Source organism: Protopterus annectens, chromosome 2.part0 (assembly GCF_019279795.1).
Source record: "Protopterus annectens isolate FY-2018-M chromosome 2.part0, PAN1.0, whole genome shotgun sequence".
In the NCBI taxonomy this organism is placed as follows: domain Eukaryota; kingdom Metazoa; phylum Chordata; order Ceratodontiformes; family Protopteridae; genus Protopterus; species Protopterus annectens.
In genome coordinates this window covers 419,528,397-419,554,332 of record NC_056728.1, presented here as the reverse complement: position 1 = coordinate 419,554,332, position 25,936 = coordinate 419,528,397, and the positions used below count along the sequence as shown (strand labels likewise).

Sequence of the window (25,936 nt, the reverse complement as noted above, 5' to 3'; positions counted from 1 at the left end):
GGACATTACCTTAAAGAAACAGAAAATTAAACATGTTGCTTCTGCTCATAGGAATCCACAAAGTGAGTGGCAGGCCTTTACTCAAGGGTTATATAATGCTTTACTGCTATTAAGGCATCTTCAAGGGGTTTCGGTTCCTGCTCATCCTTGATCCTCTTCTACACGTAAAAGGCCAAGGAAATTGAATTCTTAAGAGGAAGAGTTGGATTCTGATGAAGAATCCCTTACTTATTCTACTCAGATTCCTTCTCCTTTAAACTACGGATCTGAGGGGGAGGATTCTAATAGTCCAGATACTCCTGAGGAAATTTCCTTTGGGGACACAATCTCTAGGATGATGGAATTTTTTTTTTTTAAATGGGATTGTGCCCAGGTTTCTGATATCCATAAGAGGTACTATGAGTTACTGCAGATGGAATCTCCTAAACCTGTGGCTATTCCTCCTGCCTTGTCTGCTTTACCGGATGTTTTTTCCAGTGCCTCTAAAGTGCCCGATTCTCTGCCCCCTGCTCCCAAGAAGTCTGGCAGGTTTTATAGGGTACCTGAGGATTGTTCCTTTTTTTCAAATGTTCTGCTGCTGACCTCTCTGTGGTGTCTGTAGTCTCTGATAAGCCATCTCAATTGCTTCCTTCATCCAAGTTACTGCCTTCTGACAAGGACAGCAGAACCATGGACAGGCTGGGTAAGAAGGTTTATACTTCAGATACCCTAAGCTTTTAGGGCTATTAATTATCAGACCCATGTATCTAGGTATGTGTTGGCTCTTCTTTCTCAGGCTGATCAGCTTTTATTCTGATCTTCCAGACTCAGAGTAAATCTTCTGCTAGTGTCTTCCTCTCAAGTAGTTCGTCACTCTATCAAATGTAGTTATAATGTAGCAAATGCCTCTTCTAGGGCTGCTGCTTTTGGTTTGGTACCCGAGCAAGTATTCTTGGCTTAGGCTTCAACCTTTATCTGATGAAATTAAGGCTAAGTTGAAGGATGCTCCTCTGGATAATAAACTTTTGTTTGGGGAAGCAACTGCTGGATCAAGTCTCTTCAGGACAAAAAGAAGGCCTTAACAGGAGCTTAAACATGTCTTTGTTTCTCCTGTGCCTAAATTAAAAAACTACCCTTCCAAGCCAGCCTTTGTCTATAGACAATCTTGCCCTTCTGCTAAAGGTAAAAAAGGGTGGTAAACAGGTTCCTCCTACTAAGGCCAATCAGACTGCACGGATTCAAAAGCCTTCCTTTCCTGACAAACCAGGTGCTGTATGACTATCCACCCGTTTCCAGCCACATTTTAATTTCTCTTCACCTTTCTGTTCCTACATGGCTTCATATCACCCAGGATTCTTGGGTTTTGTCAATCATTTGTCAGGGGTACTTCATGGTGCGGATGTCCAGTCCTACTTTTATGGGCATTCCTCGGCTTCCTCAGGAACAACTTCCTTTTTTTCCCCAGAGGTTCTTTGAGATCTCTTGTCTCAGTGTACTATTCAAGACGTGCCTCCTGTGCCCCAAAGGGCTAAGGGGTTTTATTAAAGAATGTTTCTAGTGCCCATAAAAGTGGGCACGTAGAGACTGATTCTAGACCTCTCTCATCTAAACACTTTTTTGAAGGTGCTTTACTTTCAGATGTTGTCCCTTCTGACCCTGTTTCCTCTCTTGCTCCCTCAGGCCTTTCTGGTGTCTCTGGATCTCAAGGATGCTTATTTCCACATTCTGATCCATCCTCTTTTCAGGAAGTTTGGCATTTCTCTGTTGCTCCCTGGCAATTTCAGTTCAGTGCTTTGCCCTTTGGCCTTACCCTGCCCTAAGCGTGTTCACCAAATGCCTCACTCCTGTGATTGCTTTTTGCAGTCTTCAAGGGATCCAAATATTTCCTTACTTGGATGACCTGCTGATTCAGATTCCTCTCTAGAGGTCCTTTTACAAAATCTTCATTTTACCATTTTTTTTTCTTCAGAGCCTGGGGTTCACAATAAACTTCAAAAAGTCTTCCTTGACGACTCCTCAGGATGATGCCTTTCTGGGTTGTAGGATTCAGACGGTGCCAATGCTGGCATCCCTGCCTCCTCCAAAGGCTTTAACTCTCATTTCTTACTTTCAAACACTTCTTCCCCTGGCCTCAATTACAGCCAGGGAGTTTCTGAGAGCTCTGGGTTTCATGGCTTCCACCATTCTGATGCTCCCTCTGGCCAAACTCCACATGAGGAAGTTCCACTGATTTCTGAATTCAGTGTGGCTTTAACATGCGCATCCTTCTAGACTTTACAGTTCCTCTTCTCCCTTGTCTCAAGAAGGAACTTTTATGATGGATTCAGCAGTTGTCTCTGAATCTAGGGCTCCCTTTTCATCATCCTCTTCCCTCTCAGGATCTGTTCACAGATGCTTCAGATGTGGGATGGGGAGCAATGTTTGGTTCCCTAAAGGTTCAGGGAGTGTGGTTGCCTCATCACCAAAAGGAGCACATCTATGTCACAGAGATGAAAGCTCTAATGATGGCTCTTCAGTCCTTTCATCCTCTTTTCTCTCTGGAGCCTCTCAAGATATTCACAGACAATACCACACTTGTGTGGTATATGAACAAACAGGAAGGAACAAGATCTTAGCTTCTTTGCCGGTTGGCACTTCTGGTATGGGATCTGGCCCTCAAATATTAAGTGACTCTTCAGACAGTTTATATTCTTTCAGATCAGAACATTGTGGCAGACACTCTGAGCAGGGCTTTCACTCAATCCTATGAACGGATGCTTCACAGGGATGTGTTTCTGGACATTGTTCACCAGTGGGGTACTCCTCAAGTAGATCTCTTTGCCTCCCCTCTGAACAGACACCTTCCGCTGTTATGTGCCAGAGTCCCAGGTTCTCTGGTGTGGAAGGTGGAAACCCTCTCATTTTCTTTGAAGGGGATGTTTCTTTATGCATTCCCTCCCCTTCCTCTCATTCCAAGTGTCCTGTACAAGGTTGAACAGGATACTTTCAAAATCTTGTTGGTGACTCACTTTTGGCAGCAACAGCACTGGTTCCCTCTATTTCTGCATCTAGCCAAGGGTAATCATCACAAGTCACCTCACAAGGTGGATCTACTCACACAAGACAAGGGATCTCTCATCCATACCTACCTATCCATGCTTCAACTGACACTGAAGGTGATAGGGTTTTGATTCCTCATAGACACCTTTTTTCTGAGGATGTGCTGCAGGTCCTACAGGAGGCCAGGAAAGCTACTAGGAAACCCTACTTATCTAAATGGAAGAAGTTTTCTATTTGGTGTCTTTCCCATGACCTGGACCCACTTACTGTGGATGTTCCTTTGGGTCTTTCTTATTTGTGCGAGTTGCTCAATGCTGGTTTGGCTTATTCTTCTATTAAGGCCCACTCATCAGTTCTTTCTGCTTGTCTGCCATTAACTTCTCAGTTAGCTTCTAGATCGGAGGCTAGGCAATTTCGTAAAGGCGTCTTTAATAGCAGACCTTCCAGGAAGCCTGTTCCTCCTCCTGGGATCTTAATTTTGTTCTGGAGAAACTGACTCAGGCTCCTTTTGAGCCTACTGTTTCAGCTTCCTTGCAAAAGTTTTCTTGGAAGACAGTTCTTTTGTTAGCTCTTACTTCTGCCAGATGGGTATCCGAGTTGCAAGCCCTTATGGCCTGTCCACCTTTTTTGATATTTTATGAAGAAAAGGGGTCTTTGCATACTAATCCTTCTTTTATGCCCAAGGTGGTTAATGAGTTGTCATTTAATTAGTCTATTAATTTGCTTACTTTTTTCCCCTCTCAGTAATCTGACAGTGAGAGGGTGCTGCATACCTTAGATGTGCATAGACAGCTCAGATTTTATTTGGATAATACTAAAGCTATCAGAAAATCTGATCAGTTGTTTGTTTCCTTTCATCCTAGGTCTTTACAATTGGCTGTTTTAAAGCAAACTATTTTTACTTGGATTTCAAAGGCTATTTCTTTTTGTTACACTTTTCAAGGTAAGACCCTTCCTTCTTCTGCAAAGGCCCATTCTACTAGAGCTGTGGCTTCTTCTGGTGCATTTTTTTAACGGCTCAGACATTAACTCTATTCTTGAAGCAGCTACCTGGACTTCGTTGCATACTTTTACCAAACACTACAAAGCTGGATGGTATCGCTAGAGCTGGTTTTGCTAATGCCATGCTTCATGGCTTCTTAGAGGGCTCTAATGCTGATTCCTCCTCCCAAAGTTTCATCTTGAGCTTTGGCACACTCTCAGAAGTTATGAATACTGCAGTGGTGAACATAAAGGCATAGTACAGTTGTGTAAAATATTACTATAATGGTAGATGTCCTAGCCTTCACCGCTGCAGTATTCACTCCCACCCTCTAGTCTTTTTTTTTTTCCTACCTGAATGTGCAGGTTCTCTTTGGTTTTCTTTGGACTGCTGTTCCTACTGAGGCAATCAGTTCTGTGGATGGTATGCCTGAACGTCACTTTTGTGCCCTTTATGCAAGGAGCATTTAGGAGACATTCAGCATGCCATAAAGCAACAGCAGGCTTTGGTAAAATGGCCGGACAACGGGCTTCCATGGCAGGAAATCCCATAAGTTATGAATATTGCAGTGGTGAAGGCAAGGACAACTGCCGTTATGTTAAGATTTTACACAACTGTACTTTGTTTTTTGTTTTTTTCTTTAAATTGTTACAGTTTAGGTTTTTTAGAATTGTGAGACAGTTTGAGATGGGAATAGCCCTAGAAGAAGGTATGAAAACCATCTGCCATTTCTGGCAGCACAGGGGAAAAGCAACATCTGCATAGCCAGTGAGACTCAGTAGGGTAACTGATAAGCACAATTTTAAAATGCATGAACAGAGTCTTTCCTCTTCTCAACTTTGAGGGAATTCCACACAGCTGTCAGGTCGCCCATCTCATTTTTTTATTATCTTCAATTCACTGTAGCTGTGTAGACTAAAACATCCTGACTTTGCTAAATATCAGTCTACCAATTTTGAAGAAAATATGAGATGACCTTGGGAGAAGCATTATCATGGGAAATAGTGCAGTTAGTAACCAGAAGACTACATTCAGTAGCTAGTACTTTGGCTACATTCAGGGATAAATATTTCATTCAGCCAAGCCATCCTAATATGCAAGATCCATAAAATGTACTTATTTTGAGCAATTTTATTAGTTGTCACTAGGACATATGTCTTCAGAGGAGAAATTTTAACCAGCACAGACCAAGTTAGTAAATCAGGTATAAGAGAAGAGACTAGTGAATTTACTTGAGAGACATTTTTCGTTTAGATGGAGGGGATCAGTATTTTCTGTTTCTGCTTCATTTTACCTTTTGCTTGACAAAAGTGTTTAAGCCTGCTTCCGTAATAACCTTTTTTGGGGTGAGAGCCACTGCACAGCCCAGCTAAGACTCGAACAATGATCATTCTTTCCCCACTGAGCTCCTCAAATGTTCCTAGTCCAACCCCTCAGATTTGTTATGGGAAAACAGACTGGAATGGTTTCCTAGGTGAACATTCTGGTGTTATAGAAGAACAACATTTTGCATCCAAAGACTCAAGGACTAGGTTGCATTCACAGGTACATCTTGATTTCCACTTTAGAAACATTGCCAGGATAAAATATCTCTGACTGAACAAGGACTGTTAAAGTTATGCATGAACTGATTTTTTTCAGATTACACAACACATTGCCTACTTTACCTGGGGTTAAACAGTAAACATTTAAGATGTCCAAGTGCAGAACTATGTAGCCAGTTTTACAACTGGGCCTTCCAGGTAACGCCACATACTACTTATCTGGTACATTTATTGTGCCCCTCACAGTTCTCATCCTGGCTATATTAAGAAGTTGTTAGTGTCCTTCCATTCATTTTGCACACTTCATGTAAATGCCGTGGGACTGTGAGCAATTCCAAGAACTTGGCTTGAGACCTCAGGAAAATGTCTTCATAATTACTAGGTTTCAGTCCTCTGGATGTCTGAAAAAAGATTTAGTTACACATCAGCTAAGATTAAAGAGCGGAAGTTTTTTTTCCCTGTTGCACACGTTTACAGAGTAGAGGTTATGTTCACTGAAATATGGAACCTTAGCTGACAAGCATTAATAGAAGGCAAAATCAGGGACAGCTGACATGTATGCTTCCACAGGGAAGATAACTTGCCACACCAAAAATGTAGTGGTTACTGATGATTGTCTTCTGACTTCAGAGTCTGTAAAAGTATTTCAAACAGATGCAAGACTAACTAATTAATTGACAGCTTTGAGCTTCATAGATGAATTAATGAAAACCTGACTGTCGCTACCCATACAACTTTGACTTCTGAGCTGACTGTGAAAAGGGATAATCAGATGCAGAAGACTATGAGGATTCTGGGAAAAAATACAGCAGTTTGCTATGCATAACTATTCAAAAAGCTAACCTCTGAATACCTGCCAATGCATTTAAAACTAAACTAAAAACATACCAGTACAGCAACAACAGAACTACAGTGCCAGTTGCTGCTCGTGCGATTTTAAATAGAGAGAATTAATTGACTGGTGGGATAGGGCTTCCACACGTCACGCCAGCTGTGAACCTCCTGCAAACTTAGGCAGAGTCCAACCACCTGAATTATCCTTATTATAATGGCCACTGGTTGTCCCTCTCCTTGAGGAACATGGCCATTACAGAGGATAAATTTGTGGTTTCCCATCCATTTATCCAAACTACATCTGAATACACTAACAGAAGTAATTTGCTTTATGTGTAGTGGAAGACATTTCCACAGAAGTAATATTCTCTGCGATACATACCTATCCCATCCAACATGTTCCATTTATGTAGCAAAACAGAACGAGATTCCTTTAGTAGGTGCTGACTTTACCTTTGGACTTCAGATGTGTAAAAGGTCTGATAGGGTAGGCTCTGTTGAGACTCTATACACAAGGTAAAAGTTGCCATTTGTAGCCTGCATGATAGCAAGAAGAGGGAAAAGACCAAGATGGTATAAATGGTTTTCTGTGATTTAGGCACTTAATTTTTTCAGTGAGAAAGTATTGTGGTCAGTCCAGTTGTAACAAGTGCTTAGACAGGTACATACTGAATAGGGCATTACATTCAATGACTGGCCTGATGAGAGCAGAGTACAGAGGAATGATTACATCCATAGACCTGGATGTTATACCTATTATGATGTGTGTGGTGAAAGACGATTTCCTTACAACAGTGATCTTAATGGTTTTGCTGACGCCATAAAATGAATAATGACTTCGGACATTTACAGTTTTTGCCTCTTAAAGCACAATTTCTTCAGTCTCTCATTTCCCAAACTCTGTGTTCACCACCAACTGCATTCCATAGTAGGAGCCATATAACAAACCACTGCTGAGAGAATCAAGACACATTCCTTCTGTGCTTAAATTCAGAAGTTACTATCAAATATTTTAACATATTTATTAAATGATCACATTTTAAACAGTAACACTGAGTATGATCATAGCTCCATAGATGAATACTAGGCTAACTGCCCTGGATGGCCATTTTAATCCTAGCCAGTAACCCAAGGTCAGAATCAAACACTGTACCTTATATGTCTATGAGGTGAAGACCTTAACTGTTTTGCCAAACCCACCCATTCTGCTGTTTACATTAATTATACCCACCCATTTATAAGTAATACAAAACTATGGAAACTTATTTATGGACATAGTTTATAAGATAGAAGTGATTAAGATGCTTTTGGTCCTGCTGGTTTCTTTATGCAAGCCAGGTTTACATGGAACTACTGGAGAGCACATCTGGAAAAAATATGAAGAAGAAAATTAAGGAGTTTCTTTGGAGTAAAAAAAGGGAATGAGTGTAATGGACAAAACTAATACTAACAAAGGAGTAGTGTGGCTTGAGGCGTCAATATTTGGAGGCGTACTATACAGGCCACACCACAGAAATTAATATATTTGATGCAGGACACTGACTATATGCCCAAATGTAACACTTGATAGAGACCAACGACCTGACAAACAGGATCATACACAGGCATTTGGGGAGATATAGGTAATTACTATAAAATGCATTATGTACAGTCTTACATACATGTCAGTATTAAGCAAGTCTTTAGTTTAAAGGATGTTAGACCCTGGAAAAATAAAATTCCAATAGGTTACACTATATAAGGCAATAAAGACACAGAAGGGAATGTCATGTGCATTTGGAGAAGGAAGAACAAAGAACCAAGATTTTTGGAACAGATGATTAAGGGTCATAAGGTAATCAAACAGAATGAAGCTAGACAAATTTTTGGGTCATTGAACTCTACCAACTTGCATACACAGGTCTAATATTAAAGCTCAGGGAAGATATGAGAGGGATGAAAAGTAATTTTGTTAAACTACAAATAACAGGTTTTACAACTGAGGTTAAAACAGAAAATGAAGAAGAGTAAGAGTAATAAATATAGCATATAAGACAATATTAGATTTGAGACAACAACGCAGTTCAAATGTAAAAATGCATGGAGTGGATGATTAAAAATATTATGAATGAGAAGTGGAGGAAAACACATCTTAATCTTACATTTGCAACAAAAATCAAAACATTTTGATTTTTTGCAAGGAAATGTTTACACAAATATTTACAGACCCCTATGGCACTTATATTTGGATAAAATGAGGAGTTGCATCAGTACACATATGATTTGAATAATATGTTAAGTCTTATACTTGGAAGAGAATTTAGCCTATGTAAATAGATGTCTTTGTTGAGCCGAGGTAAAATAAGATGTACTTAAGTGAAAACAATGCTAGCTTTTCTAGTAATATTGGTTATGAAAGCAATAACCAGAAAATGGAAAATCAAAGACAAACCATCAATAAGAGAGGTGAAAAAATATTATGATGATTAAAATGTGTAACAGAGCAATTAGAGATCAGAAATGGGTAACAGAGCAATTAGAGATCAGAAATGGATCATCATAGTATGAAAATGAGCTGTATGGAATGCTACATTGGAACTTGCACTTGAAAAAGGTGCCGGGATGGATGGAACAAAGTACCTAAGATCTATATAGTACACTCCAGTACAAAATGAAAAGTCACTGGTTCAGTTGTTAAGACTTGTAGTTTAATGTAAGAAAGAGAATATGGTCACCAAGTAATTCCTGTTCTCAAATTAGATTGTAAACAGTTTACCTGCATTGAACTGTTTTTAATCAGGATTATTAAAGCTAACATGAGACGTTTAGACCAAGTAGAACAGTTGATTGCATGCTTAACAATAAATACCAAGTTATTTATAACTGAAGTTAAAACACTGTCTGACGAGGCTGTTTTGTTAGTAGTGTATAAACATATAATTTTAAAACGGCTGTATAATCAATTAATGTACAAATAAGTCCACCATGCAAGGGGATTGCACAGTATGATATACTGAAAAATGTTACACAGAATATGAAGTACCTAATATTTATTTACTGGTACAACAAATGTAAAACAACAGTCCAAGTTAAGAATTTCAGTAAGTTCTGTGCTCTCTATCAAAAGGGTTTAGGTGTTTACTTTCGTCATCTATCTTAACTTGACATACTTTGCTGTCCTTAGTAAATAAAAGATAAAACAATTTACATATTACCCAAAGGGAAGCCCTACACTGTATTATTTTTATATACACCCGATCTCACCCTGTAATGTGTACACAAGTCAGGGTTCTTACTATTCCCTAGTGAAAGGGGCTCAGAGGTACTTCTTTACAAGTAATGTGCCTCGTGTGACAAGACGTTGTACATTACAACTGTATGCCCTCAGCAGATCTCAGAAGAGTAGTAGTAGTAGTAGTTGATGGGTCATACTACTACTCAGGCATGCTTCCAGTGGCACACATCACAACAGGATAAATGCAATTTACCTCTGGAGTGCGCTTTAGCAGTCAGCACCTTGGTACTCTGCAAAACTTACTGAATGTCACCCTAGGCTTCTATCTTTAGTATCCATCAGTTCTATACCACGTAGCAATAATAATAATAATAATAATGATGATGATAATAAAAGCATTTAAAATTGTGATGAACACGGTTATCAGGGCACACTAGATATTTTTCTCATAACAGTCATCTGAGATAATCATAGGGATGTGTGATAAGCATTTAATGACACCAGAAAAAAATCCTACCTGTGAGACCTGCAGCATTTTTCTTCCAGTCTGGGGCAATTAAATTGCCTGCCCGTGCTGTTCTTACAATAATATGCTGAACATCTCTCCATGTTAAGGAAAGGCTAAAAAAAAGAAAAAAGGAACCCATGAACAATCAGCTCTACAACAGCATCAAACCTTTAAGCAACTGTAAAAGGGGCAACTCTGCAAAATATCATGGCAAACAATGAAGTCCCACATCTCATCATGATTCTAACATAAAACTCTCCCTGCTTACCAGTAAAAAAAACAAATAAAATCTATACAACTAGCTGCTGCAAATGATGCCTTTCATTGTTACATAACCTGCTTGAGACAATCAAGATGGTAAAAGAAAAATGTGATTTAAAAAAAAAAAAAAAAAACAGGTTAAGTACTCGCCATAATGTTTTATCTGCGTTGTCCATTTTCATTATTTCTCAAATAATGGGTCTCGGATCCAACTCGGCCATTTCTACCAGATCTTCAGATCCAAACTCTCAAGCTCCTCTCTTTACCCATAATGCTCCACCAACTTAACATACCACAGATCAAGTTTGCCGCCCTATAGGTCAAGGGACAATACCTTAAAGGAAATAAGAAAGGATAGAATAAGAAAACAGAGCTGGAGCTCAAACAAAGAAAGAATAGTTGTGTAAGAACTTACATAACCTTAGATGTCCTTCTCTTCCTTGTTGCAGTACTCATAACAGTAGGGAGCTTGCTGCCTGCAGCACTGGACATCTGGCCAGTATACCAAAGTCTTAGGAGCAGGGGTATGAGCTGTGTTGCTTCTCAGAGCCATAAACCGACATTGGCTAAAAAAGTGACGTCTGCACACACTCCCTTCAGAAATGACTGCCGCATACAGTACTACCCCCCTGGGGAGCAAGGAAAGGAAGCTTTTCAGACCAACATATGCCACCAGGCCAAAGAAACCCACCTAAATGTATGTGCCTGTTACAGTGTCTTGTTTGGATGGACAGAAAGTAAGGAAAGTCACTCCAGATGGACAAAACAGAGTCAGAGGGGGTTGGGGATGGGAGACTGAATACTGCAACATGGAAGGGAAGGACATCTAGGGTTATGGTAAGTTCTTACACAACTATTCTATGTCCTTCTATTCCCATGTTGCAGTATTCTTAACTGTAGGGTGAGTACCCAAGCTTTAGGTATGAACCTGGGAGGAAGGTAGAAGGGCCTGATCTATGACACCCTGCAAAATTGACCTAGCAAACACAGTTCTGGCTCTGGAGACCAAGTCTAACTTGTAGTGCTTGGTAAATGTATAGACTGAGGACCCAGGTGGCCGCTTCCATTATGGAAGCATAGTCCCCCCCTCTGAAAAAGGCTGCTGAAGAGGTAGCTGCCCTAGTAGAATGTGCACTCACATTGGTAGTTAAAACCTTTCCATGAAAGGAATAACAGGCAGAGACAGCTTTAGAAATCCATGAAGATATACAGTGGATATAAAAAGTTTACATACCTCTGTTAAAATGCCAGGTTTTTGTGATATAAAAAAAGAGACCACAATAAATCATTTCAAAACTTTTCCCACCTTTAATGTGACCTATAACCTGTACAATTCAGTTGGAAAACAAACAAATCTGTTAGGGGAAAAAATATAAAAAATAAAAAATGTACAATATGCTGATTGAAGTGTGCACACCCTTAAACTAACACTAATGGATTTCTAATGGATATGAACATCCAAGGAATGTAGGGTCCTTTCAGATGGATTTTGAAGTTGAGAGAAAAAACAGGGAAGTCAATGGCTTGATTTAAGGACAGTTCATTAACCACTTTAGGCATGAACGAGAGGTTAGTCCTGAGGGAGACCCTGTACTTATGGAAGATGAGGTAAGGGGGGTTAGCCATCAAGGCCTGGATTTAAGAGACCCCCCCTGGCAGATGTGAGGGCTACCAGTAGTACTTTTTTCTGAGATGCTGAGTGAGCTGGTTCAAAAGGAGGTAGTGTGAGTTTTTCAAGGACAAAACTCCAGGTGGTCTAATATGAAGGACCCATCTTAAGAACAGTCTTTCCTCTTATCTGGATGCCAAAGGACTAACCATGGGGAGACAGGCAGAAATGGCTGACAAGTGTACCTTAAGAGAAGAGTAGGTCAGCCCTGAATGTAGTAGGTCAGCCCTGAATGTAGAAGCTCACACTAGTAAGAAAGAACCATAGATACAGGAATAAGAAAAGGGTCCTGTTTTTTCTTTTGACACCACCTGGAGAATACTTTCCATTTTACCACATAATTTCTCCTCGTACTAGGTTTCCTGGCCTCCTGCAGGACACTGAGTATGTCCTCTGAATATGGGTGTCCAAAGGGGATCAGAACTCTATCACCCATAGAGTGAGTCTGAGGTTGAGCACCTGAGGGTGTATGAGTGATCCCTTGTCTTGTGCGAGTAGGTCAAATCAGTAGGGTAACCTGTGGTAATTGTCCTTGGCTAGTAGATGAAGAAGGGGAAACCAATGCTGTCTTGGCCAAAAGGGAGTCACCAGCAGGATTTTTGATTTGTCTCTCTGAATTTTAAGGAGGACCCTTTGAATCAGTGTGAAGGGGGGAAAGGCATAAAGATACATCCCTGCCCACGAAAGAGAGAAAGCATCCACCCTCCATGTCTGTGGATGTGGATCCCTTGCGCAAAACAGAAGCATCTGCCTGTCCTGGGAGGAGGCAAACAGATCTGCCAAAGAGATACCCCACCTGTGAATGAGACCCAAAAAGACCTCCCTGTGAAGCATCCATTCATGAGAGGGTGTAGAGGTTCTGCTGAGAGTGTCCGCCATCACATTCTCTGCTCAAGGACTGTACACTGCTTGCAGGTGAATGTGCAATTCTGCTGCTAGGGACCAAATCTGAATTACCAGGCTGCAGAGTGGGTAGGGCCTTGTCCCCCCCCCCCCTGCTTGTTGATACATCACAGGACAGTCATATTGCTTGTGACAACTTTTAAGGTGCATGGTTGGAGAACTGGATGGAAGGTCTGCAAGGCTAAGAGATGGGCCCTCATCTCTTTGATATTGATGTGGTCCTTTTGTCTTAGGGAGGACCACTCTCCCTGAACTTTTTTGTTGTGGGTTTGCAGGACAGCTCCCCAACCTAGGTCTGAAGCATCTGTGAAGATCTGTTGTGAGGGTGTGGGGATCTGCAAGAATATACCCTGGTTGCGGTGTATAGCTGCAATCCGTTGCACCTCTTTTCAGGCATGGGAGGAAAGGTAGAGGAGCCTCCTGGGGCGTGTGAATGTTGGTTCCACGGACTCCTCAGCTAGCACTGAAATTTTCTCATATGCAGCCTTGCTAAGGGGAGCATGGGTATCAAGAATGCCATGTGGCCTAGGACCCTCAGGAATTTACTGGCTGATAATGATTGGAGATAATGTGTGATGGATTCCACCTTCTGCCAAGGAATGAAGACTGCCATCTGGTCTGTTTTTATCCTGCACCCCAAGAAAACCAGGTCTTGGGTGGGTGTCACTTGAAACTTTGCCTGGTTCAAAGTGAACCCTAGGTTTGCCAGGATATTAGATACCATGACTAGGTGGTGATGGAGGGTGTGGCAATCCAGGTGAAGTATCAAGAGGTCATCTAGGTATGGATATATTTGAATACCCTGCACTCTGCAGTGGGCGATAACTGGAGCTAGGCACTCTGTGAATACTCTGGGGGCTGTGGAAAGCACAAATGGCAATGCAGAAAATTGAAAATACAAGGAACCCATGGAAAAGCATAGGAACTTCCTGTGGCTGGGGTGAATAGGACTATGAAGGTAAACATCCTTCAGATCCAGGGATACCATGAAGGCTTGGCGAGGGATGAGAGGTAGGAGGTGATGCAAGGTGAACATTTTGAAGGCAGGCACCTTGAGGAATACATTGAGTACAGACAAATCCAGGATTGGCCTCAATGGGCCATCCGTTCTTGGAACCAAAAACATCCTGGAGTAAAATCCCTTGATTGTCTGCTCCGGAGGTACTCTTTCTATGGCGCCCTGAGCTTGAAGCTGATCCAGAATTGTGGGGAAGAGATCAAGCAGACTTGTAGGTGGTTGGGTATCCCCTGAAAGGGAGAAAGTGCCCACCAAATCATAAAGTATCCTTTCTGGATTATGGAAAGGACCCAAGCCTCTGGGGTAATTTTCCACCAGGAGGGTAGGGAAAGGGCGAGGTGGAGGAATAAGGGGATGGAGTTGAGTAATGGGTTTGAGTCACAGTGGAGGAACCTTGTCCTGATCAGGCTGTCCCTGAAAGGGAGTTGGAGTGGAGGTGGAAATTTGTTTAAGAGTAGTGTGTCTCCTAGGTTGCCTCCATCCCTTAGCCTATGGGGCATTGGAATGAGATGACTGCCTTCTAACAAAGGTGGTCCTTTGAGGCTAGTTCCTATGATACCCAGGAATAGAAGATACTACCAAATGTTTTAGATTTTGTAGCTTCTTGTCTTTTTGCAGTAGGGATTTAAGAAGCTCTGCAGAGGCTGCACCAAAAGGCGCTTTATTATCAAGAGGCACATCTAACAATCTGGTCTGGAGAGCCATAGGAAGGGGCTGTAACCTCACTCAAGAATAACTTCTCAGGACAGAGCCTGAGGCTGCAGATTTGGAGGATGCCTCTACCGCATCTTAAAGTACAGTTGTGTACACTTGCCATAAATGTAGATGTTCGTGTGTATTCACTGTTGTAGTCATCACATTTGGGTTATCCCTGCCAGGGTAGCCCTCGGCCAGCCCGAATACCAGAGGCTTAGTACACTTCAGGACTGATGTCAGGTAGTCAGTAGTATAAAGTAAGGCACGTGACGCCATTACATCTGTTTTTCTTGCCGCGGAGCCAAAGCAGAAGCAGTTTGCATGAGTGCCGGTCAGCCGCTACCTGAGTTTCGCCTTCTGAATTGAAGCTGAAGTCTTCTAAAGCTAAGTACCTCTGTTGGGGATCCTTTTTTCTTACACTAACAGATGTCAGAAAAAGTTAACAATTGTCTTGCCTGTGGAAAGCAAATACCACACTGACACTTTCATTCTTTCTGCGTCACTTGCTTAGGCCCAGATCACGACGTTCCCCGCTGTCGCTTTTGTGCTTTGTTCAACGCCAGAACTATATGTCGTCAGGCCCTTATTGTAGCTAGATATTTTCACTTAAAGTCCTCGAATTCCAATATGGCTTCGGTAAGCCATCTGACAATAGACAGTTCTCGGTCCTCAGTCAGGTGCTTTTGCAGCCCCTGATGCCCACTTCTGTGGATTCACAGGCCGCTACAGAGACCCTTTTGGAGTCTGGTATGACGCAAAACTCTTGTTCGACTAAGGATCCTGCGGTTGTCTCTCCCTTGGATGAGTCCGGAACCGCTGAGCAGGTACCGGCTTCAGAGGAAGTACTTCATACTACCAATTTTTGACAAAAAACGATGACTTCTTTCGCGTCTACCGTTCTTTCAAAAACTGCTGAGTTTCTGGTGCCTGATGTACCACAGCTTGAGCATATTGTCCATCTGAATAACAATTGTCCTGAAGGAGAGAAAGTTTTGAAAAACCTGCAATGCTAAGAGGACTGCTCTCATTTCCAAGACACTGATGTGTGTCTTGGCCTCTTCTGGGGACCACATAACCTGGACTGTCCTTCACAAGTAATGACCCCTCACCCCAGTTGGAATGCATCTGTGTTCACTGTGGCCATGGGTAGGAGAAGAATAAATGGATGGCCTCTGGAAAGTTCATTTGAATGAAGCCCCAAAAGAAGAAATCTTTTGCAAGCTTGTGGGATCTTGACTGGGGAGGTTAAAGGATGCTGAAGAATGGACCACTGTACTGACAGGGTTCACTGCAAAATTTGTATGGGTACCTGGCTAGAGGGACTAGGGTCAGGGTTGCTGCCATGGATCCCAAAGCTTGTACCATTAGTCATGCTGGAAGAGAAGAATGCAGCATTACTCTCTTGACCTGTGATCTGAGAGTCAGAATGCAAGCTGGAGGGGGACAGGCTATCTGATTGACCATGTCAAGATAAACAGCTATGAACCCCAGACTCTGCATAGGTATGAGTTGTGATTTGCTGTAACTGACTGTGATGCCTTGGTGGCAACATAAGTGGAGCAAGTAGTCCCTTGCCTGTAGAAGAAGATGCCTGGTTGGAGCTGTCAGCCAATTGTCTAGGTATGGAAACACTTGGAATCACAGCAGTCTCAAAAGTGAGCTACTACCACCGCCATGCATTTGGTGAACACCCTGGGGGGCTGTGGTGAGACCAAAGGGCAGTAATCTAAACTGATAATGACTGGCTTCCAATCGGAAGTGCAAATATCTCCTGGAGTGCCCGTTCATTTTGATGTGATGGTATGCATGCTAAAGATCTATCGAGTAGATACAATCATCATTTTTTTAGTAGTGCCAGAATGGATTGAACCATGGATCATCCAGAACCTTGAATATTGCAAGAAATTATTTAGTTTACTGAGATCCAGGATGGGTCTCAACTCTCCTGTCTTCTTTGGCACTATGAATAATCTTGAATAGGTTCTGGATCCTTTCTGGTCTGTTGGGAACTCTCTTCTAGCAGCTTTTCTATTTTGAATGCTGCTGCTTCCCTCTGATTGGGTGGAACATTGAGAATTCTTTTCATTCTCATAGAGGGAATTTGGTAAAATTGTATGATATAATCGCTGGATATAATTCTCTGCACTCAGGAATCTTGTTATGGATAACCAGGCTCTTTGGTGAAGAGACATGCCCTCCCCCCCGAATGCCTCCAGAGAGCAGCAGCTGGCTTCTTTTCAGCAGTGCTGGTAGGGTTTGTCCAAGAAGTCCTGGAAACTTGGTACTGCAGACCAACTCTGCCACAGGGGTAGCATCTTCCATTTGAGTTCCCCCTCTGCTCCAGGAAGCATTATCTCCTCATGAGTTTTGGAAAGGACGCTGGGATTGAAGGAACAAGATTTTCTTATCTCCTCACCGATTTCAGGAAAAGGACCTTTAAGGGGTAGAAAAATGTATCTCTATGGCAGACAAGGTCTTTCCTTCTTGCTTACATCTGGAGAGCACATTCTTTACTTTAGACCTAAATAAGGAAGATCTATCAAGGGGAGCACTGATGAATGAAGACTTAAAGGTTTCCACAAAGTCAAATAGTTGCATCCTGGCATGTCTCCTAATGGCTATGCCTGAACCCATGCCAGTGAGGTACCTTCCGTTGGATGGTAGATCAGTCTCATGGATGTATTAGATATTGATTTCAGGATGGCCATTTCCAAGGAAACTCTGTTTTGGTCCTTGGCACACATGGACCCAGAAAGAGATTTGGAGATTTCCTTAGTCAAATCTCTTTGTAACCTTGTAAAATGTGCAAGTAATTCAATTACCACAGGGCAGAGGTCGCTGAAGCGTACATGTACTTACCAAATCTGTCCAAGGCCCTTGATTACCTGTTATGGGGCTGGACAGAAAAGCTCTGCTCTGCAAACTCTTTTTTGATGGCCGCTGCCATAACCATGGCATCATCTGGTACCCCCTTGCTCCAGTGTGTCCTACCTTTGGGAGAGACTAAAATTTTGTCTGGATGTTTATGGATGGGCTCCACAGTATCTGGTTCCTTCCACTCCTGGCAAGAAATGAGATCTATAGGTTCATCATCTGGGGGAGTTACCCAAGACACAGCCAGGCCACAACAGAAAACCTCCAGGAACACAGACTGCTCCTGTGAAGGGGTATCATTAGACCAATCACCTTTTTGTTTCAAGAGCTCCAAAATGTCTCCAAATGAGACATCTTCAGGTGGAGATCTGGGCAACCCTTCCTCTTCATCCAAGTCTGTGTCCTCCTTAAGAGGTTCTTGAGGGGAATCTAGGTGCCTCCTTTTATACAATCTCTTCTGAGGGTCCTCAATCAGCAGGGTGGTCTGGTGAGGTATCAGAAGAGACAGGAGAGTCCTGAGGACGGACTGGAGACTTGAGCGGGCTTGGCTGCCCAAGTGGAATGGAAGAATGAGGCTCAGAGCAAAGACCCTAAGGAGGTACAGTTGTCTGACCTGATGGGGTAAGAATATTGTTTCTCTACGCAACAAGAAAGAACCCTTCACAATCTCAAAGGCAAAGCACCTGGGGGAACTGAAGTCGACCATAAAGGAGAAAATATTTCCCGAAATGGCAGCTCCTGCAACCCCACAAGCACTCAACCTGAGGATGAAGTCATACCTGAGCTGTCCAGTGCAAAAAACCTAAGGGGCAGGGACAACTCTAATAACTTTGGAGTCAACTCTAATCTTCAAGATCCAGTGCCGACACTTCAGCTCTGAGAATCCTCTGACTCCAAAAGGCTCAGAACCAGATAACTCAGGGAAGTAACCAGAGTTGAAGAACAGACGGTCTTCAGAAACAATAAGGGCACCCCCAGGGGCCTTGAATCTGAGGGCTCGAAATAGTAGGTTGGATCAGGGAAAGAGAGACTGAAGGGGAAAGTACTTGTAGGTTGGCTCATGAATCTGATGGAAGAAGGAGATGGGAGTACCCCATCTGGATCTGAGCTCTGAGGAATTTCCTCATCATCCTATCCATGTCAGCCTTGGATAAACTCCTGGAAGATCTGAGAGAAGATGTCAAGGGTGGAGATCCATAATGTTTATGGGGGGATTCCTCTAAGAAGGGTGAAGGGTGCCAAGATGTTACCGCACTCGACTCCCACATGCAAAAAAAAAAACACAGCTTTGCCCATTGTGATGCATAGCAAAACATACTGTAGAACTTCATACAAAACATGGCAGCTACTGCTTCACTGTGGAACATATCTGATTTCCTCATCTCAGTATAGAACCGAGTTTAGCTTCGTCAGAAAAAATATATATAAACCTCTTCAATGCTTTCTTTTCCTCTTCGGTCTTCTCTGATACAGCCATCTATATTGCACAGCTTATAAACAAAGAGATTGTGTATATCTGTAGGGGTGTCAGCGTCCCTGTTTACTCAGTCCTCCTTAGGCCAATCATTAAATATAACTCTCCCTTTGGCAGGTATCTGTCCAGGTACATATGCAACAACTGGAACACCCACAGAGATACCTTACAAAAAGGACAGAAGGCCTATACAAGATGTTCTACATGGACTGACTCAAAGCCCTGTCACTACACTTGGTATCTACAGACTGCTAACAGCTGACCTGTGTCTGGCATACAAGGCACCTCCAACTCAATGCTGATGGATTTAGAGAACATCAGCAAGTCAGATGGCACCAGAAATACTCAGTCTCAGGACATAAACCTCTTCTGCAACATCAACAGAATGGTTTGGCGGGACAGGTATATTTCGCAGAGGATACAGCTGCTCTGGAACAAACTCCCCATGCACATAAAAGTAAGTTCATCCCTGTTCATATTCAAACACAACTTGGATCTATAGATGGGAAACAGTAACTTTACCCCAGGACGGCTTCCTGTATGACTAATATACACAGGTAGCTCCTAAATGCTTTATCCCATACATGGGTCCTCTCAAACTATTTATGGTATAATCCCAATTATTCAGGTTAGGGGCAATATATAATTACTGACCATGGGATGGGGTAAGGCCAATCTCTAGCTAAATGGAATAGCTTAATTTGAGCACTAAAAGGGAAACTGGCTAGACTTAAAATGGTCTGCAAGGGCAGCTAGCCTAATACTTACCTATGAACCCATATTTGCAACAATTATAGATGCTCACCCTTCCATTGTCGCATACATATATAAAATAAAAAAACATCCTGTAATGTAAACCACAAAGGTGATTTATCAGGCAAACAAATGAGGTCCATGTACCCATCTTGCGCATTAAGCATCAAAACCACATGTGGCTATGCAATACTATCTAATCCACCAGCATATGATTCCGCATGGCTAAGCAGTGGTAGGTACCTTGCTGACTTATAGTGTGTGTGTGTGTGTGTGTGTGTGTGTGTGTGTGTGTGTGTGCGCGCGCACTTGATTGTACACGCATATAACAATATACAAGATATTTCTCCTACTCTGTTCAGAACACTGCTGGGTGCTTATCTACCTCATACTTGAAAAATAGGACACTCTTGTGTAATCTAATTTACTGTAATACATAATTAAATCACAGAATACTCATCCACTTAAGTCTACATGTAATGCAATTTCAGGGAATATTAGTCTATTGAACACTGATATGCATGTCTGTAAGATTTGCTGGAAATGAAGACACTACATTACACTCATGCATTCCAAACTGATCATTTCACTGCAAACCAACTGTGACCCCCCACCCACCCAACCACACATGTGCAAACACATATATTTGCAGAAACTCAAAGTTATGTTACTTATTTTTCAGGGGGGGGTCTGTCTCAGAAAATGATGTCACCAAAGGGTCCCAGCCTATATATATTATATACTTTGGCTTAAGTGTCAAGTAATCACCCATGTAACCTACCCTCCTGAATAGCCACTACTGATATCTAGCTTTGTCCCAAAAGATAACTCATTCTTGTTGTGTGAAATCTGGGCAGGATATGAAAAAAATACCCAGCTTGTTTATGAGACGGGGCAATAAAATTAATTTTGCTAAAAATATGGGACACAAAAACCCTGAAAACCATAACAAATGAGCAACATTTAATAAATGCAGCACATAAGCTTTGGCAATTTTCAGCACCAAAATCCATTTATAAAACAAAGCCATTTTTTCTACAAAATGAAATGAATATGACAGTACTTTTTTTAGATCCATGTTAAAATTATATTTTTGAATCCCCAAAACCTTATTTTCCAGGATGTCGTTTTGATGAAAATCTAAAACTTATCTCTAATTCTGGTCATATTATTGGGTCACAAAAAATATTTTAAGATGCTAATAGAAAAATACTAAAAACTACTAACAGGGCAAAGTTGGAACTCAAATCCTGCACATCCGTGATGATTTAATATTTTGACTTCAAACCCTTACTAAACAGCTACAACTTCAAACCAATACAGACTATTTTTTCCGACCTAGGAAAAGTACAGTTGTGTAATTAATACATTTGGGTAATCCTGCTGGCAGGTTGCCCTCAGTCAGCCTGAATTCCAAAGTCTTGGGTCCTGCGTCGGCTGCTGTCGCCCCTTCCCTGATGTCAGGTCGTCAGGGGTATAAAAGCAGCAGTCGACACCATTTTCTTCAGTTTTTCTTGCCCCAGATGTCAGGTGCCCCCTAACAGGGTAGCCAAAATTTATATATATATAAAAATACATACACTAATATAAACTTTACCTTCATCTACAAGCAAATACACCACATAGGTTGTAGAAATCAGAGAAGGAAAGAAAAGTTCCAGCAGAAAAAAGGGGGATGGCGGGTGGGTAACCTGGACTGCAACAGTGAATACACTCGAACATCTACATTTTTGGTAAGTTGTTATAACTGTACTATGTTCTTCGTGTTTCACTGTTGCAATCATTACATTTGGGTAGAGTCCCAAAGCTATGGTTGGGAGTCTGGGGCTAAACAGCATTAGGAGCGGCTATGAGGCCCTGCAGAACTGCAGTGGCAAAGCCTGCCCTGGATTTAGAGTAGAGTGGCAAATTATAGTGCTTTGTAAAGCTGTGCACTGAACTCCAAGTAGCGGCCTCTAATATGTCTTTGGTTGGTACTTCCCTGAGAAAGGCTGCTGAAGTGGCTGCAGCTCTGGTTGAATGTGGCCTAATGCCCTTAGGCACTGGCTTGCCATGGTGTAAATAGCAGAAATGAATGCAGGGGCCTATCCACTTTGCTGCTGCTTTGAGATAGCCTTTCCTTGTGATCCTGCAGCATATGCCACTAATAATTGCTCTGTCTTCCTGAAAACTTTGGTTCTGTCCAAGTAGAATCTAAGCTGTCTGTGTACGTCCAAAGAATGCAGAATTCTCTCCCCCTTGTTCTGTGGATTTGGATAAAAAGTTGGCAGATGAATAGTTTGGTTAAGACCCACAATGGACACCACCTTAGGCATAAATGTTGGGGTTTGTCCTCAGAGAGACCCTGTCTGGATAAAACATGGTAAAAGGTTCCACAGCCATGAGTGCCTGTAGCTCTGAAACCTGTCTTGCAGAAGTTATTGCTAGGAGCAGAGCTGTTTTTCAAGATAAAAACTTTATATCAGCGGTAGCAGCTGGCTCAAAAGGAGGCAGGGTGAGTTTTTCCAAGACATAGTTGAGGTCCCATGCAGGTATTGGTGATCTCCTTGGAGGCATAAAGTTTTTGGCTCCTCTGAGGTACTGCTTTAATAAATGATGAGAAAAGATTGGTGGCTCTGTATTGTAATGAACCGAAATAGCAGAGGCATGAATTTTAATGGATGAAAAAGATAGGCCTTTGTCCAGCATCTCACTTAAGTATTGCAAAATCTGAGGAATATTTGGTACAGCTGTATCAGTTCCTTGTGCCTGGTTCCAAGCACAGAATCTCTTCCATTTTCCAGCATAAGATTTTCTAGTACTAGGCCTTCTGGCTTCCAAAATGACATCCATCACAGCTTTACTGAGAGGTGTGTTTTGTATAACTACATTATCCGCCATGCTGCCAGGTTTAAAGTACTGAGTTGGCTGTGCAGGATCTGATTGTTTTGCTGGGACAGTAGATGAGATATTTGAGGCAAGATCCAAGCTGGGCATTGAGACAAGTTCCTTAGGACTGGATACCAGTACTGGCGGGGCCAGTCTGGGGCAATCAGTATCATCTTTGGCTTCTCCTGTCTGACCTTTAGGAGTACCTTGGGGAGGAGAGGCAGTGGAGGAAAGGCATATACTGATAGGTTTTTCCAGCTGAAAGATAGGGCATCCACTTTCAATGCTTGTCTGTGATAAGTCCTTGTGCAGAATCTTTTTAGTCAGTAGTTGTGAGGGGAGGCAAACAGATCTATGTGCGGGCATCCCCATTTCCTTGTTATGATGCTGAAGACTTGTGGATCCAGGTGCCACTCGTGGGGATCCATGAGGTTTCTGCTTAGTTCATCTGCCAGAGTGTTTTTCTTTCCTGGCTGGAATTGTGCCTGCAGATGTACTTGGTAAGTCAATGCTGTGTCCCACAAAGTCATGGTTAGTCTGTATGTGCCCCCCTGCTTGTTTATGTACCACATGACCGTGGTGTTGTCTGTCTTTATCAGTAGTTGTCCCGGATGAAGTAGGTCCTTGAAGGCTGTCAGGGCATTTTGAACAGCTAGCATCTCTTTTTGATTGATATGTAGATGCATTTGGTTTGAGGACCATGTGCCTTGAATGCATCTTCCTGCCATGTGGCCCCCCCAGACATAATCTGAAGCATCCGTTGTTAGTGTCTGCCTGGCTGGGGGTAATGTGAATGGCTGCCCCTTGTTCTGGTGACAAGCCTTCCCCCACTATCGAAACTCCTGTTGCAGGCAGGGAATGAGAGAAATCATTGTTTCCAGGCTGTGGCAATGTTGAGTCCAAACACTTTTTAGGTACCACGGAAGTTTCCTCATATGCAGTCTTGCATATGGAATTAGTAGGATGCAGGATACCATGAAGCCCAAAGCCTGCAGAATTATTCTTGCAGATAACTGGGCCTTTGTTACCAACATTTTGAAATAGGTAGTCAGTTGTCTTTGGTTGTCTGGCGTGAGATAAGCCATCTGGGCAGTTGTATTTAAGCTTGCACCCAGGAATATTATCTCTTGAGAGGGTACTAGTTTTGATTTCTTTTCGTTGACTGTGTACCCTAGGTATGTTAGAAGTCTTTTCACAAACGCCAGATGCTGTAGAAGAATGTCCTTGTTCTCTGCTTGAATTAGACAGTCGTCCAAGTAAGGATATATTTGTATTCCTCTGTCTGCAGAATGCAATTACTGGTGCCAGGCACTTTGTAAAGACTCTGGGTGCAGTGGATAAGCCAAAGGGCAGTGCAGAGAATTGGTAATGCATTCAGCCAGCCTTGAATCTGAGGTATCTTCTGCAAGACTGTCTGATTGGGACATGCAGGTATGCCTCTTTTAGGTCTAAAGTCACAAGCCAAGCATTCTTTCCCAGCATGGGCAGAAGCTGCTGCAAAGTCAACATTTTGAATTTTGGTATATCCAGGAATGTGTTCAGAACAGATAGGTCCAGTATTGGTCTCCAGGCCTTGTCCTTTCTGGGTACCAAGAACAGTCTTGAGTAAAATCCTTGTCCCTGCTCTTGTTCTGGTATTTGTTGAATGGCCCCCATGTCCATGAGGGATGAGACTTGTTTTTGCGGCTCTGCCCATTGATTTTTTGGCAGATCTGGCCAGCCGTTTGCCTTTGGCAGGGTATGGAAATGGAACTTGTAGCCTTGTGACACTATATTTAGAACCCACTTGTCCTGGGTTATAATGTGCCAATTTTGAGAAAAAAGTGATAATTTTCCCCCTAAGGGTGCTGCCAGGACATAAGTGCTTGGTGGCGGCAGGGGGAAGTCATTGGGACTATTTCCTGTATGGTTGTGATTTGTCTTCTCCAACCTTGGAGGCAGAAGCATCCCATTGCTTTGACCTGTATGAACCTTGCACCTGGGATCTGCCTCTAGGGCATCTGGATCTGCCCCTTTGAGGTCTGTCTGACACAGGAAAGGACCAATCATTTGTAGGCCAGTGTCTACTAAACCTAGGTGGCTGTACTTGTAAAAAATGTTTGACAGTTTGCATGGATTTAGCTTTGTCCTCCATTTTCTTTAACACCAAATAAAGTATCATGCTGTAAAGGTGCATCTAATAATTTAACTTTGACATGATCAGGCAGATTTTGTTCCTTTAACCAAGCATGCCTTCTAATTACAGAACCCATAACTGCGGCCCTGCAGGAGGCCTCCAAAGAATCAATGCTTTCCAACTTGTTCAGCTGCATGCAATAAATCCTGCATTTCCTTGTTTTCTGCACATTCAGAGTTTAACATTTTCTGTTTAAGCAATGCCATGACATGTTGCTGATATTTGAGCATATGCAACTGACAGTTTAAGGCCATTATAACCAAGGTAGCAGATGTGTAAACCTTTTTTCCCCATCTATCCAGTGCCCTAGAATCCCTGTCAGAGGGAGTAGGGTTTTTTGCAGCAGAAGCCTTAACTCCTTTGGGACCCTGTGAAATAGTTTCTGGGTCAGCAGCAGGGTTTTTAAAAAGGAATTTATGAGTCAGAAACCCTGTAATATCTGTCAGGCTTAACAGGAGCTGGAGGTAAGGAGTCAGGGGTCAGACTAGACTCCGAAAACGCATCATCTACAATGTCTAACACATGTGGAATGGCTAGAGGCCTGTGTTGAGGTAGTAAAAGGAAATTTCTGAGCCTCTTTTTAGATTCTGAAAAATCTTGGCTCTCCCAGTGGAAATGTTCCCTCATTGTATGCAAGGTTTCCCCAAAGGAATAGTCCACTGGAGGAGAAGCTGACGGTATACATTCTTCAGCATCAGAATCCTCATATGGGGAAAAGAATATTCCTGATCAGAAGAGGAATCAGAAGAAATAGAAACCTGATGTGAAGATTCATAGTCAGTCTCTTGCCTAGGCCTCTTATCAGGAGGGGGATGGGAACCCCTGATCAAGGTAATCAAGTCTTCGGCCATTTTGAGCATATGTTTTTTGGGCATAGAGGCCTGTCCACGTGGTTCTTGAGTTTGTTTCTTTGCTTTAGAAGGTGCTTTAGTCTTTGCCTTTGAAGCTGAAGTTGGTTTAATGTAAAGATATTTAGGTCAGAATACACCCTCAGAAGCTGGTGCCTGCTCAGCGGCTCCAGACCCATTTGAGGGAATAGTGTCCGAGGCTCCAATACCTTGAGTTTCCAGAGGCATAGCCGACTCCACATGGGAGCCGGTAGTGGCCTGCGACTCTAAAGTAGAGGGCATCAGGGGCTGCGAAA

The 25,936-nt window shown here is 42.4% G+C and overlaps 1 protein-coding gene across 2 annotated transcripts in view; it reads right to left on the bottom strand.

The window, feature by feature from the left end:
- LOC122793112 (proprotein convertase subtilisin/kexin type 5-like) overlaps nucleotides 1–25,936 on the bottom strand; it is a 3,326,953-nt gene that overhangs the window by 1,418,672 nt on the left and 1,882,345 nt on the right. For both annotated transcript variants that reach the window (XM_044060853.1, XM_044060852.1), the window contains one exon: nucleotides 10,110–10,213. In XM_044060853.1, coding sequence (XP_043916788.1) covers nucleotides 10,110–10,213 — 104 coding nt within the window. The remainder of the gene's footprint in view (nucleotides 1–10,109; nucleotides 10,214–25,936) is intronic.